This window comes from Sminthopsis crassicaudata, chromosome 3 (assembly GCF_048593235.1).
Source record: "Sminthopsis crassicaudata isolate SCR6 chromosome 3, ASM4859323v1, whole genome shotgun sequence".
In the NCBI taxonomy this organism is placed as follows: domain Eukaryota; kingdom Metazoa; phylum Chordata; class Mammalia; order Dasyuromorphia; family Dasyuridae; genus Sminthopsis; species Sminthopsis crassicaudata.
This window is the reverse complement of record NC_133619.1, coordinates 502,644,201-502,661,899: the sequence shown is the minus strand read 5'-3', so window position 1 is coordinate 502,661,899 and position 17,699 is coordinate 502,644,201. Positions and strand designations below refer to the sequence as shown.

Sequence of the window (17,699 nt, the reverse complement as noted above, 5' to 3'; positions counted from 1 at the left end):
TATCCCCGGATGAAGTCTACATTCAGCCATTCCTTAAAGAAAAAAGCCAGAGATAAGATAAGGAATTTAATTTATAAATCCAAATCCCTGAGGAAAGAAGCAGTAAAGCATGAGAGGTTGTCACACAATCATGGGGAGCTTGGACTTGGTGGTGGTCACGGTGCTTGCAGAAGGGGATCTCTCCAGTAGCCCAACATCTGAATTGCCTCTTCGGGGTAGTGAGTCATAAACCCCTGGGGCCTTGGCATCCTCTCTGATGGAAGAGCAACAAATTCCCAAATAAAACCAGAGATGGTCATCTTTTCTGTTTTCCAGCTTTCCCCTTGAACCCTTGGAACTACTACCTGTGGCTAAAGGAAAGAGTTCTTCTAAACTTCTCCCTTTCAGCCCCCTCTCTTCAATTCCCTGCTCCCCAGGACCAGGATCCCCCCAGGACCAATTCCTTGATCAAAAATGCCCCCAGGTTTGGGATCCACATCATCCAGATTCAAACCTATTATCTCTCTTCAATTTTCCTGGACTAAATTTCCAGCTCAGATGCCCCTCTTGACTCTTACCAGTCCTTAAATATCCCATAGGAGTACGTGGTAGGGATGTTGCCTCTGGGATGCTCTGATGTACCCTACCCTGACACCACCCTTTCCCTTCCTCTTCCCACCTCCAGCCTCCTCACCTAAGGTCATTGCCCCTATATATCTCTGTTGGCTTCTTACTCCTCTGCTTCTGGAACTTCAGTAGGCAGAATACACCTACCACCAAGAACAGCAAACCCAGGAGGATACCTATTACAGCCCCTGCAACCCGGCCTTTGGAAGGGTCTGAGAAGAAACAAAACTCAGAGGACTCTCAAAGAAAAATCTTGCTGTTAACCATCTTGTACAACCCCACCTTTAACACATTTCCCACTGCAAGCCTCCCCAATCCTGTATCTTTCAAGATGGAAAAGTCAGAGTTCAATCCCCATACCAGCCACTTCAAGGGTCAGTTCACAGAAAGCACTGCCTAACTGATTGGCAGCCACACAGCGATAGACTCCAGAGGAAGTGAGAGAAAGGTTGGTGAGGATGAGCCGACCAGAGACCTCATCTACAAAAAGGAAAGAGGAGACGTGATAGAGTAACTACATCCATAGGACACAGAAAAACTGGGTAGTGCGGGGCACTCAAGAGCAGACTGCAGTTTGTGGGTATATGTTACAGGGGCTGCCTCTGTGCTATCCACCCCTTGTGTCCTGCTACAGCCTTTCCCAATCATGGCCACTTCCCCTCCTCCTCTCCACTAAGCATAGTGGTTAGGTATTAACAGTCATAAGAGCATAGATCCAAGCTTAGAAGGGACCTTAGTGGCCATCAACCCCAACCCTCTCTTTTTAGAAATCCAGAACCTGAGAAGAACAGAGGGCTTATGTGCCCATGCTCACACAGCTAATAAGTATCTGAAACAAGATTTGATTGAGCCCAGGACTTTCTGCCTCAGAGCCCACTCATGCCCTATCCATCATGCTATGCTGCTTCTTAACAGCAAGAGCACAGGGTATCAAATAAAAGGATGATCAAGGGTTTTCCAGGCTGCAGGACCCCTAAGTAAGGGGTCAGATCACTTAGTCACATAGATTCTTGGGTGGTCCTAAAGACAGATCTTGCCATTCTGGTTTCCCATATCATAAATACTGATTTCTCTCAATGCCATTCTCCTTTCCCCCCAATGCACCCCCCCTCCATCAACACTTACCTTGTACTATGCTGCCAGGAGCTGGTGTAGGAACAGAACCCAACCGAACCCAGGTGTACACAGGACGGGGGGCGCCCCCTGAAGAACTGCAGCTCAAAGCAGCACCCCCTCCTACAGAAATCTGCCCACTTTGTCCACATGTGGGCTTTGTCGGGGGTACTGCAGATGAAATGTTTTAGGTGAGAGTTAATCAACTGAGCATTTATTAGGCACCTGCTATAAGCTAAGCACTAAGGATACAAAAACCAGTCAGTCCCGACCCTCAGAGAATTTATATTTTCTGTTGGCAATAACATACAATACAAGATAATGCAGAGACAGAAGTGCAGAGGCACAAATGGGAGCTAGAAGGAACTGGGGGAAAGTTTCATATAGGTAGTGATGCTTGAGCTGACTTTTGAAGAATATGAAGTATATTAGGAAGGAAGAAGAGAATATATTCCACAGAGGAGGCAATCAGAAATAGGAAAAACATTGTCTTGTATGAAAAACAGTAAAATAGAAGTCATTAGCTAGACTGTAGAGTACCTGAAGGGGTGTAATGTGTAATAAGACTGGAAAGTGATGGAAAGATTGTGAAAAAAGTTAAAATGCCAAAAAGAGTTTGTCACAGAGGCAATAAATTGTGCTTGGAAGCTTTTGTCCAGGAAAGGTCTGTTTTAGGAATATTGGTTTGGCAGTTATATGGAAGATGGATTAATGAAAAGAAAAAATGGAGGCAGGGACAGGAATTAAGAATGCTATTGAAATAGTTAAGATGTTGAGGGCTTAAAATGGAATGGTTGTGGCCTGACTGGAAAGAAAGAAATTAATGCTAGGATTGATATGGAAGTAAAAATTAAGAGGAATTTGCAAGTGATTAAGAAAAGGGGAAGTGAAGGGAGAGTAAAGATCAAGTAGGACTTTCAAGTCTCAAAACTAGGTGACTGCACCAAAAGAAGTTCTCTTGACAGAAAAAGGAAATAGGGTGACTTTGGGGGGAGAGAAGGAAAGTAGGGGATGATTAAATTAATTATTTGTTTTGGATGAATTGAGTTTGTGGCACCTATGAAATAGTGGACAGGAGCAGCTGGATGGTGCCCTGAAGACAGGAGGATCTGAATTCAAATGAGGCCCCAGACACCTAACACTCACTAGTGAATCACTCTGGTCAAGGCATTTAACCCCAATTGCCTTGCAAAAAAAAAAAAAAAAAGAAAGAAAGAAAGAAAGAAAAGAAATAGTGAACAAAGAGCTAAGGTAAAAATCACCAACCCTGGATTCAATTTCCACTGGTATAACCCATTGACTGATCATGGGCAAGTCAACTTTTCAGACAACTCCCTAAGAATATGTAAGCTGAAAAGAAGGTGATTTCTCTTCCAGGAATTTGCTATCACAATGAAATCACAGATCCAGGCCTTATCTCTTATGGGAAGTTAGATAACATCCTATATAAACAACTAGCTACAACTAAATATTGGTGCTTAATGAAGAGGCAACTAGTGATCACTTAAAGACTCATTCTCATAACACACTCTTTTGCCTTTGTGCTTAGGAAAAAAGGTGTCTGAAGCCACAAATGAGAATTTTTTTCCTTAGATTGGGCCTACCGAAGAAGAGCTCAGCTAAATGCTCATTTTAAGGGATAAAAAACAAAGATAGAAGCATCATTTCTTAGTAGGAGAGTCTGGGTGTGCCCAATGAATCTCTCTAAATGATCTTGATGCCTGAATCAAAGGCGATTATAAATATGCCAGATAATAGTGGGTTTGCCCAATCTCAGTATCTACAAGAGAGGTTGTCTCAGGAGGAAAATAAATGTTTCCTTGATTTTCTTAAAGTGGAAGACTTTGAGGTTCAGAGTAAAGCTATATCCTAGGGGAAATAGTGGAGGAAGCAGGAAGTGAAATATAACATATATACACCCACATCAGCACACATTGTATGTGTGTGTGTGTATATACATGGGTCTGCCAGATAGGGCCCTTCTTACCCAACACTGTGAGATTGACCAGCCCCAGACCATTGCCGTGGAAGTCTGGCGGATTGTTGACCTGGCAGAGGTAGGTTCCAGTATCTGAAGATCGAGTGTCTGACAGTCGAAGTGTGGCTACCCCTCCTGTAGGGGGATACTGCAGCAGAGTGACCCTCTTTGCCTGGGGACCCGTCAGATATAGCTCCTTATTGGTGAAATATAGGATCTTAAGAAATGTCAGAGAAAGGGAAGTTACATGTGGTGTTTTTGTGGCTATCACTTCTGTGACTTTCCCAAAAGTCAGGAACCAACACTCCCTCCTATAGTGCTTCAAATTTTGCTATTAAATGTGTTAAGGTTTGCTCTTTCTAGGTGAAGTCTTAAAATGGACCTCCTCCTGATTAACACAAAAATCGAGTCACAAATTTATGTCACTAACAGCTTGATTTAAATTATTACATTGAATTTTCTCTGGGACAGGACCAGAGTTTAGAGCTGCTCAACAGTAGAAAGTGTAGATAAGAGGCAATGGGACCAATTAGGGTAAAGCCTGGAAGGAAAGGTGAATAGTTATAGAGATAAACAATTTTGTATAGAATGGGCCTATCTCTATCATGGGAACTATAATAGGAATAAACATCAGAGGGTTTGTAGCCATCACATTCTCTTACAGAAGCTGCTATATGCAAGATTCCTAGCTTTCTACTATCTTTGGATGTTGGGAAAGATTTGTAGGTGATGGGGGGGGGGGGTGTGAAACAGTGGCTTTTATGGATGGTTTCCTGGAGTCTTTCCCTTGTGATTCCTGTCCAGATAGGAAATTGCCTGCTCAGGGTAGGAAGACCACATATTCTAGAGGCCATTTTCCTTCTTTACCTAAGTAGACACAAAGGAAGTACATCACCACATCCTTCCTTCAGTGATTTACTATGAGTCTGTTTCTACACTGAAAAGCTGCCTTCCTCTTCCCTTATTCCCTCCACCTCCATCCCATTCTAGGAAACTTTAGACCTCCCAGTTCACACTCACAGTCTCAGCTGAAGAGAGGGGATTGCCAGGCTGGGTAAAACTCCATTTCAGCGCAAAGTTTTCTCCCACAGATGTGGAGTAACTACAGGTCAGCTCAGCAGTCTCACCAGCAGGTTTGCTCAGGGGTTCAATTGGCACTTTCACTTCCACAGGGCAGCCTGGGGCTGGGGAAACCCCAAGGGGAATAGGGGGAAACTTAAGCTCCTAGCCAAGAAGGGCGGAAGCAGGAAGAGAAGACCAGGGCAAAAAAAAAAAAAAAAAAAAAAACCTATACTCCATCCAAACTCCCCACTCCTCTTCCAAAAACAATGTAAACCTGGTGTCTAAAACCTCTCAGAACATCTTACTCCCCATTCTACTCCAGCACAGGCCATTTGAATCATTCCCTACCCTTTTACCCCCCATTTCCATGTACACACACCACCTTGAAACTTAAGGTAAAAATGTGTAGGAGGAAGGGAGGGGCTTCTACTGGCTAGTCTGGCTCTGTGGATAAAAAAGATCAAGCCAGGGCTAGATATAAGGGTGTGTTTGTAAATTTCTGTGAGTTTCTCTTAGAGTATGAAAAAAGACTGTAATCCCAGATTTCTTAAAAACCTTTTCGGCAACCCAAATGTCGTTTCTGCTTTGAGGGCTTAATCCATTCATCAATTAACCTCAGTTTTCAGGAGACCTCTCTCCATTCTACTCTAATAAATTCTCCTTTTAAAATTGTGTTGGTCTAACATTCTTCCCCAGTTCTGAGGCGTTCCAGCTATTCAGTTTCTGAGGCAGATGAAGGAAGAAAGGTGTCATAGGTGTGATCCTAAACTGCAGAAGTTGGGCTAACAAAATCTGTGCTCCCCCTTCCCTTCTAATCACTGCTTCCAACTCATGTAAACAGCAAACAGCCCCCAGCTCCTCACCGATCAGATAGATGAGGGTCAGCATTGTCCAAAACACCAGGGATCCAGGGAACCAAGCCATAGCTGCCTTGGGCTTCCTTCTCTGTGTGGGAGGAGAATACTGGGTGGACTGTGCACAGAGGTAAGTGGGACTGACTAGCACAAAGAGCAAACAAGAGGGAGAGGCCAGGCCTGGCACCTTCAGGAAATGGTGCTTTACCTGGAAGAAAAGCACTGGGGAGAGCAGAAAAATCTTGGGAAGTCCATATTTGGAATCAATCCCAGGATAAGTTGGATCCACAAAAAAAGAAGCCCAATCTCAAGCTTTTCCAGGTGTAATCAACTCAACACGCTACACAACAACAGGTGTGAAGGACAATGAGGAGTGATGGATTGGAGGCTGGGGACAATGAGAAAACTATAAGGGGCTAGGAGTAAAGGAATTCATTGCAGGAAGGTAGGGTCTGAAATCAGAGGAAGGATTCAAGAAGTTCCTATTCAATATGACTCTGAGAAATAATAGCATTGTTATACGCAAAATAATACACAAAAGGATATTTGGCATTATTTAACTGCTATTTTGGTGACTATAATGTGTGACAGACATAGTGGCACTGAGGCACTAAGCTTATTAGATAGCTACTGGATCTTGGGCAGGGACCCTGTGGCCAAGAAGGACAGTTCCTTTCTCTTCCGAATTCATTTTGAAAATAGCAATTAAGATAAACATCTAAATGAAAACTAAAAAAGAATTGTCTTTGGAATCAGAGGGTCTGAATTCAAATCTTGCCCCTGAGATTATTATGATCTTTGTGGTCTTGGGACTTAGATTCTTCATCTATAAAATGACATGGCTAAAGCAGATAGCCTTTGAAGACTTCCTTTCCAGATCAAGATGTATAATCTTAATACTATTAGAAACTGAAACCAGAGGTCATTTGACCCAGAATGTGGAGAGAAAAAAAAAGCCAATAGAATCTCTAGGGCAGGCAGGGTCATTCTCCATAAGCAAAGGCAGAAATAGAGGGAAGGAGAAAGGGGAGGAAAAGGTCAGGTTACTCAATGTCTCCTGAGCCACATGGTCTCCTTCTACTATGTGGACCTGGCAGATTCTTCACCTTGGCTGCCCCATGCCTCAAATGCTTAAATTGTCATTGGGTAACAATGGAGTAGAGCAAACAGACTAAGAAAAAAACAGAGGGACAAGAAGAAGGGAACTCGAAATAGGTTCTTCATCCTACTCCGTTTGAAACAGGAGTTTGGAATGGTATTCCCAATACCACTCTCTCATTAATGACCTCCAGAAGGAGGAATATCTATTTCTACTCCTTGCTGAAGAACCTTAGTAAGTGATACAGATTATCTGCATGCCTTGCTTATGCTATTATTGTTCTTTTTTTTTTTGGGGGGGGGAAGGAAGGCTGATGCCATTTTAGGATGGTAAGAAGACTGGAAGGGAAAAGGTGGGAAAAAATAAGAGAAAGTAGCCAAAGTATTACTATCATGGAAATATATTTGACTGAAATAGAAGACTCTGTGGTCTATTCTGATCTCTCTCTAGCTACTTATATCATCCTAGGAAAAGTACAGGCCTTCTTGGGCCTATTTCCTCAGCTGTAAAATTAGGGTTTTATTGTCAAGGTCCCCTTGAGCTTTCATAATCTATAGATTCTATAAGAATGAAATCTACATAGCAATGACTCAACAGTATCCTACTTCTTTTCTTAAGCTTCAATTATAAGGAGTTTTGAAAATTATATGTGAATCTCACTTTCCCATACAAATAAAAATTGTTTTTTTATTAACATTTACAAAAAAAAGGTCAGTTCAAAGTAGTTTCTAAAAATTACATCCATCATCCCTTTTCCCCCATGATAATCCAACCAAAAAAGGTTATTAACGAAGTTGACTCTGAGGTAAAATCGCAGGAAGAATATAAGCAGAAGCATCTTGAGAAGGTGGAGTGATCACAGATAAACCCCACCACATTATCTTCCTTATAAGCCCATCTTGGCAGCATTTCAGCTCCAGTCACCAGGCAGAAAGTTTGACTCTGGGGTAATATGTGAGATCTAAACCCTCGCTGAATCCAGGCTTACTTCCTAGTGCTTTCTGCTTCCTAGAGGCCAGTTATCTGAATGAATGTTGAGGAAATCTTTTGAAAATGGGTTTTTCCCCACAATCACAGGGAGTTAGAGAGGTATCTTAGAGCAATACATAGAAGGCAAACCTTGGATCAGGACAACAGGGATTAAAGTCATGCTTCTGATAATATATCAACTGTGTGATTCTGGGGAAGTAGTTTAACCTCTCAAGGGCTCTTGTCAACTCTCTAAAATGATAAGTTTTTGATGGGTTGTCTATTTGTGTCAGAGAAGGGAATTTCCAAGTGGAAGTTCTCTGTACCAATGAAATCATGGGTCTAGACCAAAAGGAGGATATTAAAAATTGGGGGCAGAGTCAGGGGGGTGAGGAAGGAGGCTACATGTCTGGAATATGGTTGTCTTTAAAGCATTCTTACTCCCAACATGGACAATCACCCATGAGGTGCCAGCAGAAAGGGCAAATCAGTAGATAATTCAGTCAGGATAAGGCTGGCAATTATACCAGGGAGCCTTCCTGGTTCTGAGCAGGCACCATGACTGGCACAGCACCCATCCGACTAAGAGTAGAAGAAGATACCCCTGCAAGGGTAGGTGATACTGCAGGAGGATGAGTCCTGTTTGTTTTGGGTAGCCTTGGGGAAGGCTGGGCTTGACTTGATAGGCTGGGTGTAGGGGTCAGTGCACCAGGTCGGGTAGGTCCATGGGATGATCTGAGAGCACGGGCAGAAGTCACAGAAGAAAGGGTGCCATTCTTGGAGATGGTGTCTGAACCCTTAGGCCAGGGCAATGTCCGGGGGGCAACAGCATCCTCCCTGAGTTAGAAAGGAGGTATAATGACAAGTCAGAATGGTCAGGGACTCTGGGGATTGGCTTTTACCTCCTACTAGTTCCCCTATCACTTGATCCTTCTACTCTAATCTCTTTAAATATTTCTTAAAAATTTTGAGTTTCCACCTTTGGCTATAAGATGAAACTGAGATCATAGCCATGGACTCTACTGCTGTTTATCAAGAAGTAGCTGGATTCCCAGGCTCATTAGGAATGCAAAGAAATTGAAGTTTTGTACAAGAGTCAGAGACACTTACTTGATGTCATTGGCTGACTCCTCTTGCATTTTTTCCCGGTGATAGTACAGGAGGACCAAAACAGCCAACAGCACCAACACCCCTAGGGTGCCCACCACAGCTCCAGCTACCACTGCTGCCTTTGGTCCTAGAAAAATCTAGGAGTCAGAACTGGACATCCAATTAATACTCTCCATAAAATTGGTCTTTTCTGAAGTATCCTCCTCCTCTTCCACCACCACCCCAACACATAATTTGCCCCAATAGGAAGGAGAATGGAAGAAAGGGTTGATTAGGATGTGTGCAGTCAATGATTGGCATTTCATTATTTTGGATAGGAGTAAAGGCTTCAATTACTCATCCCAGAATCATGTGCTTTGACCTTCTCGCCTATACTTCTCCCTTTCTTTGCTGTCACCCATCATTGACCACCCTTTTTGTAGCCACCGCATCATCCCTACTGACCTGAAGTTACCTCTAGAGTCACATTGCACTGGGCACTGCCCACCTTGTTGCTGGCTTTGCAGACATAGACTCCAGACATGGAGGCTGAGAGGTTGGTGAGGAACAGAGACCCACGGGTGCTGTCTGCAAGTATAATCAAATGGTGAGCCCATAAATACCTTTTCCCAATGAACTGTGCATTTCCTTTGGAGACAACTCTAATATGTCATGTTTGTCCATTTCCAACCAGAGTACTAGGAAGTATAGCACTTAGAACCTCCTAGGTTCCAATTTTTATACTTTAAGAACTTTATCTGTTAGGCTTACTCTCAGATTCATTCCTAACTTGCCATCTGTTATCTCATCACTGTGGACATGTATAGCCACAATGTTGGTTAAGGGAAGGGAGACTAAAGGAAATTCACTACTCTCTCAATTTACCTTACACCTTTATCAATTTACTCCCAAATTATCCCTGCCAACCTCCTTATCTCCTCAACCTCCTTATCTATCTCAACCCTCGCTGAATCCAGGCTTACTTCCTAGTGCTTTCTGCTTCCTAGAGGCCAGTTATCTGAATGAATGTTGAGGAAATCTTTTGAAAATGGGTTTTTCCTTTCCCTTCCCCTCCTTTCAATTCCTCTTGTTCCTCTTCAACAAACAGCAATCAATTATTGTTCCTATGCTACGTGTTAGAGCTATATAGTGAAAAAAGAGGACACATCTAGACACTGAAAGTATTTATAATCTAGTGTTTTCTGTAAGACATATACACAAATACATGAAATATAAATTAGAATAACATCAAACAAAATGGTATAAGGAAATTTAAAGAGAAAGAATCAGGAAAGGCTCAGTTCCAACCTTTCTCACTCTGACAACTCCTAGACATTTCCCTTTCTTGCCCTCTCAACATTCTAGCACCCCAGCTCCCAAGTTCTCCCAAGTTCTCCCAAATTTTCCCAAATTTTCTCACCTACAGCAGGTGAGAAGAAGAACTGGGCCCGTGGGTGGAGCCGTTCCCAACTGTACAGGGCAACTGGTTTGCTTCTTGGGGTCTGGCAAGTCAGGGTCACATTGGCTCCCATTCTTGGAACACCATGGAGATGACATGAGGGGATAGCTGGGGACACTGAGGAGATGAAAGGATCAGGTGAAAGACTAAGATCAATTACTTCTGAAAGAAAAAACTAATGGCTCTGTCCCACCTTCCCTAAGTCCATAGTTCTCTTATATACTTTTTGGAAGACACCAAACTGTAAGGGTAACAAGAGAGGAGAAAAGTTGGGGTTGGATGTCAATAGTAAGAAAAGTTAAAAATCTAAATAATACTTTACATTGTTGAATATCTCTCTTATGCATGGAGGGGTAAAGGGAGACAGACTCAAGAGTTTAAGAGTGTTGTTCACTTACCCAGAACATCAAGTTCCAAGCTGCCAACATCTGACATACTATTTCCTTGGTCCTGCACGTTCACAGAGCATTTGTATTGCCCAGAGTCCTGCTCCTGGAGCTGGACTAGCTTCAGGGATACGTTTCTGGAGGGCAGGGTGTGTACTAGGGATATTCGAGGTTCCTTGATTATTAACACTCCATCCAGGTAGGACAGCACCTAGAAAGACAAAGGAATGGAAAGGCCTCATTACTGGGCACTGGAGGTGCTTAACAGACGAGCAGCCTTCAAAGCAAACTTTTAATTTTGTATTAAAATTATGTCAAAATAACGCAAGTAACAAAACAAATTCAGTTGTGGGGTGATTGATTTTTGTATTGGTTTATGTGCTCCTGGTGTGCATGTTACATTTTGCTGTCTTGCCCCATCTCAATGATGAGTCTCTGTTCTATCCCAACTAGTTAGTTTTAGAAAACCCCACTTGGTCTTCCCTATTTGACTCATGCATTGTGCTCCTCCCAGATGTTGGAGATATACTGACAAAAAGAGAACAGGCTTGAATAAGATAATGGACATAATAGTGAATATAATTTAGTGTGTGGTCTCTAAGACATGGACATAAATTGGGCTAAACGGTTTTTAAGGTCCCTTATAATAAGTTCTAACAATATCTACCCCCTGGCCTAAGCACCCACCCAACCCCGTAGTCTCATCGAGGTCTCAACTCCCCATAAAACCTTTCCTAAATGATGTCCTGCCTCTTCTCTGGGGGTATCCCTCTCCTTCACCTGCACCATTTCCTTCCCACTTTGTTCCAGGAACCACAGCACGAAAAGGGAGGCCTCGGGCTTCAGAGAAGGCGTCATTCTGTTCAGCGTGTACCATGCAGGGAGCACCACCTCTGACCCTTCCACTGCTTCCACCTTGGGAGAACCCAGGTGCACCTTCAGTTGGGCTCCTCTGGAAACCGACACTGTGGGAGGGAAGAGAGTGACGTCACTGAGGAGCTGGGCAGAGGGAGGGGGAAAGAGTAAGGGAGAAAAAAAAAAAAATCATTCTTCCTTCTGCCCACCCTCCCTGCCCCACGCCTCGCGGAGAATAGACCTCTGCCGAGAGATGGGATGACGCTCGAGCTCGCGCTTGCAAAAGTGAATGGGTTAAGATCTGTGATCCTCTCTCTCCTTGCCCTATATCAGTTAGGTCTAGGAAGAGGTATTTCAAAGCTCTTTGCGGAAGGGTGGGAAAGAGACTTACTGATTTCCTCCTTTTTCACAGCAAAAATTAGCGGAGTAACTTTTTTATGTCAGCACTCCTGATCCCTGCATCCTACTTCCTCTTCCTAGTCACTTGTAGGAATGGGATAGCTACCCTTGGTGCTTTAAGAAAAAAAAAAAAAAAAAAAAAATCAGCGCCGCTCCTTCCCGTGCTGCCTTTACTGCAGGGTTCAGAGCTAGCCCACTCACTCCCCTGCCGAAGTAACAGGCAGGTTACTCGCGTGCAGGGCGGCGGCTTTTGTTTGCATCACTTCGGTTGAAGCCATTCTCTTCTCTCCAGACGGGGTACTTAGAGAGGGGCCACGTGGGTGGGAGCGCTCCAGTTACTCATTAACTCGGCGGCTTTATCAAAAGTTCTTACGAGTGGGGAAAGAAAAAGTGACTTCAATGCCTGGGCCTGGCACCAGTTGGATCTGAGTCCGAGCCTTCCCGGTCATGGACAAAGGATTTTTCTCCCTTCAAAAGCGAAGATTTGGGGAGGGAATTCAGATCAAACCTTTCTCGAAATGGCATTATCTCGTACCTATCATGGGAAATAGACTGAAGAATGGAAGGGGGGGAGGAGACAATGTTAAGGATTGCTAAGAGTTGTATTTAATTTATGCTGTTTGATCTTTTCAGCAATATAGCAGTCGCTATTATTAATTGCATTTAATAGATGAGGAAGCTTGGAGATACTGACTCGCCCAGTATTTGAACCCAGAAATTGGAAAAACTCAGATTCTTGATAACAATTGCATAATTCTATCCAAGCTGCCTTCCCGATGTTAGCACAGTTAGTGGGCTGTGCTAACATCGCTTTATATGTGATTAAAACTCAGGTTTTTAAATGATGGGGGGAGGGGGAAGGTAAGAGGAAACAAATTGCTTGAGTTGTCTGAAAATTCCAAGTAGTATAATCTGCCATCCTTGGAATCCGTCTTGGCAGGCTGCTTAGGTTCTAAATATCAAATCAATGAACTGTAGATAGAAGGCTTATTAGAAGTAGTCTTCACCAACTTCCTTCTCCCGTTCTATAGCTAATAGACGGAGGGATAGAGTACTGGGCTTGAACCAAAGTCTTGACCTTCCAAGGCTCTCTTCTCATGTTGGTGGGTAGAGAAAAATCATTTAAAACCTCTGAGTCTCAAGCAAATCTGAAAATACCCTGAAAAGCAGGTGTTATTATTCTCCCCCCTTAAAGACGAGGAAACTGGGGTAGAAGGTTAAACGAATTTCCCAGAATCATAAAATTAAAGTGACTAAGACAGGATTTGAATTCAGACCTTCCTAACTCCAAGTCCAATAGTATCCAGTGTCATTTATCTAGATTGTAATCATTTTCACATAGATGAAATCACATCTCTCTCACTTAATGATAGTAGCTGACATCCACAGAAGGCTTTATGATTTAAAAAGAACTTTACATATAATTATCCTGACAATTCAGTGAGATAGGTGCTATTTTTCTTTCTATTTTTCAGATAAGGAAATTGAGGTTTACAATGGTCATGTAATTTGTCTATGATCATCCAATCCAGGCTCCTCCTCTCCTGACTAAGGTTTGAAACATTCTTTTCAATTAGAGAAACAGGTTCAGAGAGTTAGTGAATGGAAAGCTAGAAGAGAGATCCAGACTTCAGACTCTCCCCGCCCCTCAGTCCAGTAATTTTTCTGCAACCCCTCAGGTACTTCTTGGCCTTGCTTTGTAATTTAAATTTCTTAAACCCTAGCCCATTTGGGGTTTAGTAAATCAACACACATTTATTAAGTACTTAAATTTTTTGTCTTCACAGAATTTAAAAATCTAATATATGAAACAAAATTCAAATAATTATGTACATCCCAGATGGATATAGTGTAAAATGGCAGATAATCTCAGAAGGAAAGCCCTAGCAGTGCAAGGACAGAATAAGGTCTCTTGCCGGGAGTATGTGAGATTTAGCAGTCTTGAAGCCAAGGAAGCTAGGAAGGAAGTGAAGAGGAAAAGTCAAAAAACATGGGGTCAATCAGTGAAAAGGTACAAAGTTTAGAAATGGAGTGTTGTGTTGGAAGGACGGCAAGAAGGTCAGAATTAACAAAACTTGGGAAGACAAAGAGGGTTTAGGACATAGCCACAAGCAACCGGTATAGGAATCTGGGATTAATCATAGCCACCCTCTAAAATGTCCTGACTACTCCCTTGAGATAGGGAGGAAGTGACTCTAGTGCAGGATGCACCCTTCCCCCACCTATTCCACTGTCCCCATTTGTTTGAAGGGTCCCTTCCTCACCCACCTCTTTCCTTTGGATTTTCAGTGTTCCCACCAGCAAAACACACACACCCCTCCCCCGTTTCCTGGCAATGTCTTCACAGGCTGGACAGGAAAGAAAGGCCAGAGAGATAAGTAGGGAGACAATGAAGGGGGGGGAACAAAACCGGAGACACCCCACCCCAAAATTATCCGGCCAAGTAGCTAAACCTCTTCTTCCCCTATGGGGCTGGACCATTACATTTTAGTGCCTTTGATATTTCTCCCTATTATTCTCTCTTTGCTATAAGGAGGTAAGAGGTAAAGGAAAGAGACCATACTTTTCCTGGATTATGCCTAGCTGGGAAGGGGTGGGAGGACAATAGTGCCTGGGAGAAAGTTTATCAAAAGCTTTCTCTGTACCTGCAAGCAAGCAATTCTGGAATCACAAACTTCGGTAGTTTGGGAAAACCTATATTTCTCTCTCTCCCAGAAGAAGCTCTTAAATCTGGAACTGAGACAGCAGAACCACCATCCATTTCTTTGTGCATGTGTTGGGGAGTGAGAGAAGGGGACTAAGCCCCCCTTCCTTTTTTCTACTCTCCCTATCTCCCCGACCCCCATTCCACCCCAATTCCAAGAAAATAACCCAATTGAAAGATCAATTCTGAAGTAGTCTTTCTCCAGAGCTTGGATTCACAACTCTAACGTTTTCGAAAGTGATGGGGCTAAAGCATCCAGAGAGAACGAGTGTATGCACACTCTCCTAGGATTTCTAAGAATATATAGCCCATCACTTTCCATTCTACCTCCTAAATCTAAAAATCTATTCAGGGAAAAAAATTAAAATTATTCAGATATCCTATTTTCTCATCCCCCTCCCTCCCGACTCCTTCATTCCAATGGCCTTTGGCCAGATCTTAATTGGAGTGGAGAGAGGTATCAGGGTAGTGAGGACATAGAGATTGGGCCAAAGTAAGGACCATACCAGCACAGGGGAGCTCTTTTCTGGAAAGAGGAAAGAAGAGGGGAGCAGGCAGCTCAGGCCCTAGCCTCCACCATCCCCTGGCTATTTTTAGTCTCCCTCCTTCTCTGGGAACCTCCCCTTGCTGGCTTCTCACGCCCCAAGGGCAGCAACACAGAGTCATGGAGAACAAAATGAACTGAGTGGAGCTGAGCCTGGACCAGAAGGTTGAGGATCATCAACCAACGGGGCTATTAACCAGCCCCTTGCCAGTTCAGGAGGGGTAAAGCCCCTTAAGATCAAGTAGGTAACCTCTAATGCAGGGACAGAAAGTTGAAGATAAGGGTGGTGCAGCAGCGGAATTGAGGAGTGAGTATGAACCCAGCTCTGTACAACCACCCCCTCCTCACTCCTCCTAATCTAGGTCTGAGGCAGTTTTTCCTCTACGCCTGGGTAGCCCAAAGGGAAATTGGAGAAGAAACAAAAAGAAATTGAGAGAGCCTGAGGATCCCCAACAGTAGCAACTACTACTTCCTAAAGGCCCACACTCACCCAAAGACTGGAAAGGGTCTTTTGCAGAAATGAGCATATTAGTAAAGGAATCTTTGAACTCCAGCAAAGGAGTGTGAAAATGTAATACTCCAATATTAGGAACTAGATCAAACTAGAGTATAATGGAGGGAGGCTCCCTCATCCTACTACTTTTTGTCCTCAAAAGATTCAGAGTGTCCGGATATTCAACCACAGGTTTTAGTTTTGTTTTTGTTTTGTAATCTCTTAATTCTCCCTTAAAGACCAGTGTGACGAGAGCTGTAATAATGATGGGCAAACTGACCCGGACCCTAACTTTGCTCTGGCTTACACTGCAATCCAACAACAGAGGTGGCCATCTGCTCCACCCCTCCCAAAATAATCAGCCCGGGGAAGGAAAGAGCGTCAGGAGATAAGGTACGCTGAGTAACGGGTCTGGAAGCTTTCCATTCTCCTTCAGATGTAGCAGCGAGAATGAGTTCTGTTACGCCATCCTAACCAAGAACTAGATTCGTTTGTAAGATCTTCAAGCACTTACTCTCAAGGAGTATCTCATGTTTTCCACAGTCCCTCCTCCCCTCAAACCCGACGGTTTTATCCTATGAAAGATCAGTGGGAAACCTTTTAGGGTTGCAAGCCTGCACTGCCCCACTCTCCCCCATAGATCCCCCCTCCTCTTCTCCCCCTCCCCACACTTCCTGTGTCCCAAATAACCTCACTGCCAAGCTCCCGAGGGTGCATCCCCTAGTTCTCCGGGCAGGAAGCAGCCTGAGGGTGGGGGGAATAGAGGAGGAGGAGGAGGCCCAAGGAAGGGGACGCTAGTATAGTGATACTTTAATGTGAAACCCCAAAAGATAGTTAATTTTCAGATTGTTTAAGGGGTCCCCCCCAGCTCCAGCCTTCTCCGACGGGGTGGGTGAGGGTGCGGTTAAGCCCTTAAGCTCTTTATAGTTGGTTTCTCCACCGGGAGCTCAGAGCAGATCAGCTCAGCTCATCCTAGCTGAAGATGGAGCGGGGTGGAGTGGAGGAATGGGGTTACTAGCCCTTGAGAAAGTCCACATCTACTGCCTTTCCCTTCCCTTCCTCTCCCACTCCGAGAACTCGGGCTCCTTCAATCTGCCCAAGACGGTCAGCAAGCCTTGTCATGTCACGGAAGAGGTAAAAGTACTTTCCTTCTCCTCTCTCAAAATATGAGAATGCTCAAAAGTTTCGCCTCCTCCCAAAACAGCATCCAGAGTGTCAGAAGCCTTCCCATCGCATCAGCGACCACTGCACCACACTCTAAGCCAGGGGGTCCCGCCAAGGTCGAACTCACCGAGAGTGGTTATCCCCAGGAGAAAAAGCTGAAGGTGGAGGGACCATGGAGGGCCAGGCAGGGGGACCATGGCACTCCCAATCCCCAGAGCATTCAGGTACTCCAAATCCCGAAACAGGTGTTGCGTTTGCGCTCGAGCGGGAGCCAGAATACCAGCCCCGGCCACAGACACTAAACGACTCCGTGGGCGGCGGCTCAAACTCGGGTGTCTCGGACTTCGGGGAGTGAGGAGGGAGGGTGCTCAGGGGCGGGGCCTTCGTGGGGGCGGAGAGGTCACGGTTCGAGGGTTCGAGTGGCTAGATCAGCCGCGAAGCGGCGCTCCTTCCTTCTTCAAAAACATGAAGCCCAAAGCCTCTTGGAGGTAAAAACCAATGAAGAGGGGGCAGGTGGGTGGCGACATCCTTGTCACCGAGCAGTGTCGCCCTGGGAAAGGGTCCTGTTGCTAAAATCCTTACTATAGGTACTCCTTCGCCAGTTTTTCAGGAGTTTGAGTCTCGGGAATGGGGGTTTGGAGAGGGGACGGCGGACTTTGAGCAAAAAAAGAGATCAGGGAAAGGAAAAGGATTGAGAACCAACGAGCGGAGCCCGCTCTGAGCGCAGAGCGGTCCTTAGGATTCTTTCACCAACCCATAAAGGTGATGGTGGGTGTCGCACAGAGCTGTTGCTCAAACCGTTTTCTATACATAAGGAGTGGAACAGGATCCTGAACTTAAAAAAAGAAAAAGAAAAACCTGCCCCTCCCGCCTCCCTAGCAGGAGGTCCTTCTTAAGTTGGGCCAGTGGGCGTCACTAGCAGCCT

The 17,699-nt window shown here is 44.4% G+C and overlaps 2 protein-coding genes across 2 annotated transcripts; both read right to left on the bottom strand.

Annotated features, from left to right (window-relative positions):
* Nucleotides 1–53: 53 nt before the first annotated feature.
* Nucleotides 54–7,235, bottom strand: VSIG2 (V-set and immunoglobulin domain containing 2). The gene is made up of 7 exons (XM_074303929.1): nucleotides 5,623–7,235; nucleotides 4,718–4,881; nucleotides 3,707–3,914; nucleotides 1,732–1,890; nucleotides 967–1,086; nucleotides 674–818; nucleotides 54–253 (listed from the first exon to the last, which is right to left on the bottom strand). Exons 1-7 carry the CDS (start codon nucleotides 5,681–5,683, stop codon nucleotides 121–123), a joined length of 990 nt encoding a protein of 329 aa, XP_074160030.1. The 5' UTR covers nucleotides 5,684–7,235; the 3' UTR covers nucleotides 54–120.
* Nucleotides 7,236–7,372: 137 nt separating this feature from the next.
* ESAM (endothelial cell adhesion molecule) lies at nucleotides 7,373–17,122 on the bottom strand. Its single transcript, XM_074303928.1, has 7 exons — nucleotides 16,902–17,122; nucleotides 11,396–11,580; nucleotides 10,628–10,826; nucleotides 10,191–10,346; nucleotides 9,236–9,358; nucleotides 8,792–8,918; nucleotides 7,373–8,518 (listed from the first exon to the last, which is right to left on the bottom strand). Exons 1-7 carry the CDS (start codon nucleotides 16,969–16,971, stop codon nucleotides 8,203–8,205), a joined length of 1,176 nt encoding a protein of 391 aa, XP_074160029.1. The 5' UTR covers nucleotides 16,972–17,122; the 3' UTR covers nucleotides 7,373–8,202.
* Between the last annotated feature and the right edge of the window lie 577 nt (nucleotides 17,123–17,699).

What these genes read in the sequence shown, in the direction of transcription:
- VSIG2 (XM_074303929.1), bottom strand. Translation starts at nt 5,683, where the DNA reads ATGGCTTGGTTCCCTGGATCCCTGGTGTTTTGGACAATGCTGACCCTC. An exon ending in GGTCAATCTCACAGTGTTGG is followed by an intron (nt 1,891 to 3,706) that starts GTAAGAAGGGCC and finishes TTTCATCTGCAG; the next exon opens with TACCCCCGACAAAGCCCACA. An exon ending in ACTGACCCTTGAAGTGGCTG is followed by an intron (nt 819 to 966) that starts GTATGGGGATTG and finishes GTTTCTTCTCAG; the next exon opens with ACCCTTCCAAAGGCCGGGTT.
- ESAM (XM_074303928.1), bottom strand. Translation starts at nt 16,971, where the DNA reads ATGGTCCCCCTGCCTGGCCCTCCATGGTCCCTCCACCTTCAGCTTTTT. An exon ending in GTGGGAAGGAAATGGTGCAG is followed by an intron (nt 10,827 to 11,395) that starts GTGAAGGAGAGG and finishes TTGTCTTTCTAG; the next exon opens with GTGCTGTCCTACCTGGATGG. An exon ending in CTTGGAACTTGATGTTCTGG is followed by an intron (nt 10,347 to 10,627) that starts GTAAGTGAACAA and finishes TCATCTCCTCAG; the next exon opens with TGTCCCCAGCTATCCCCTCA.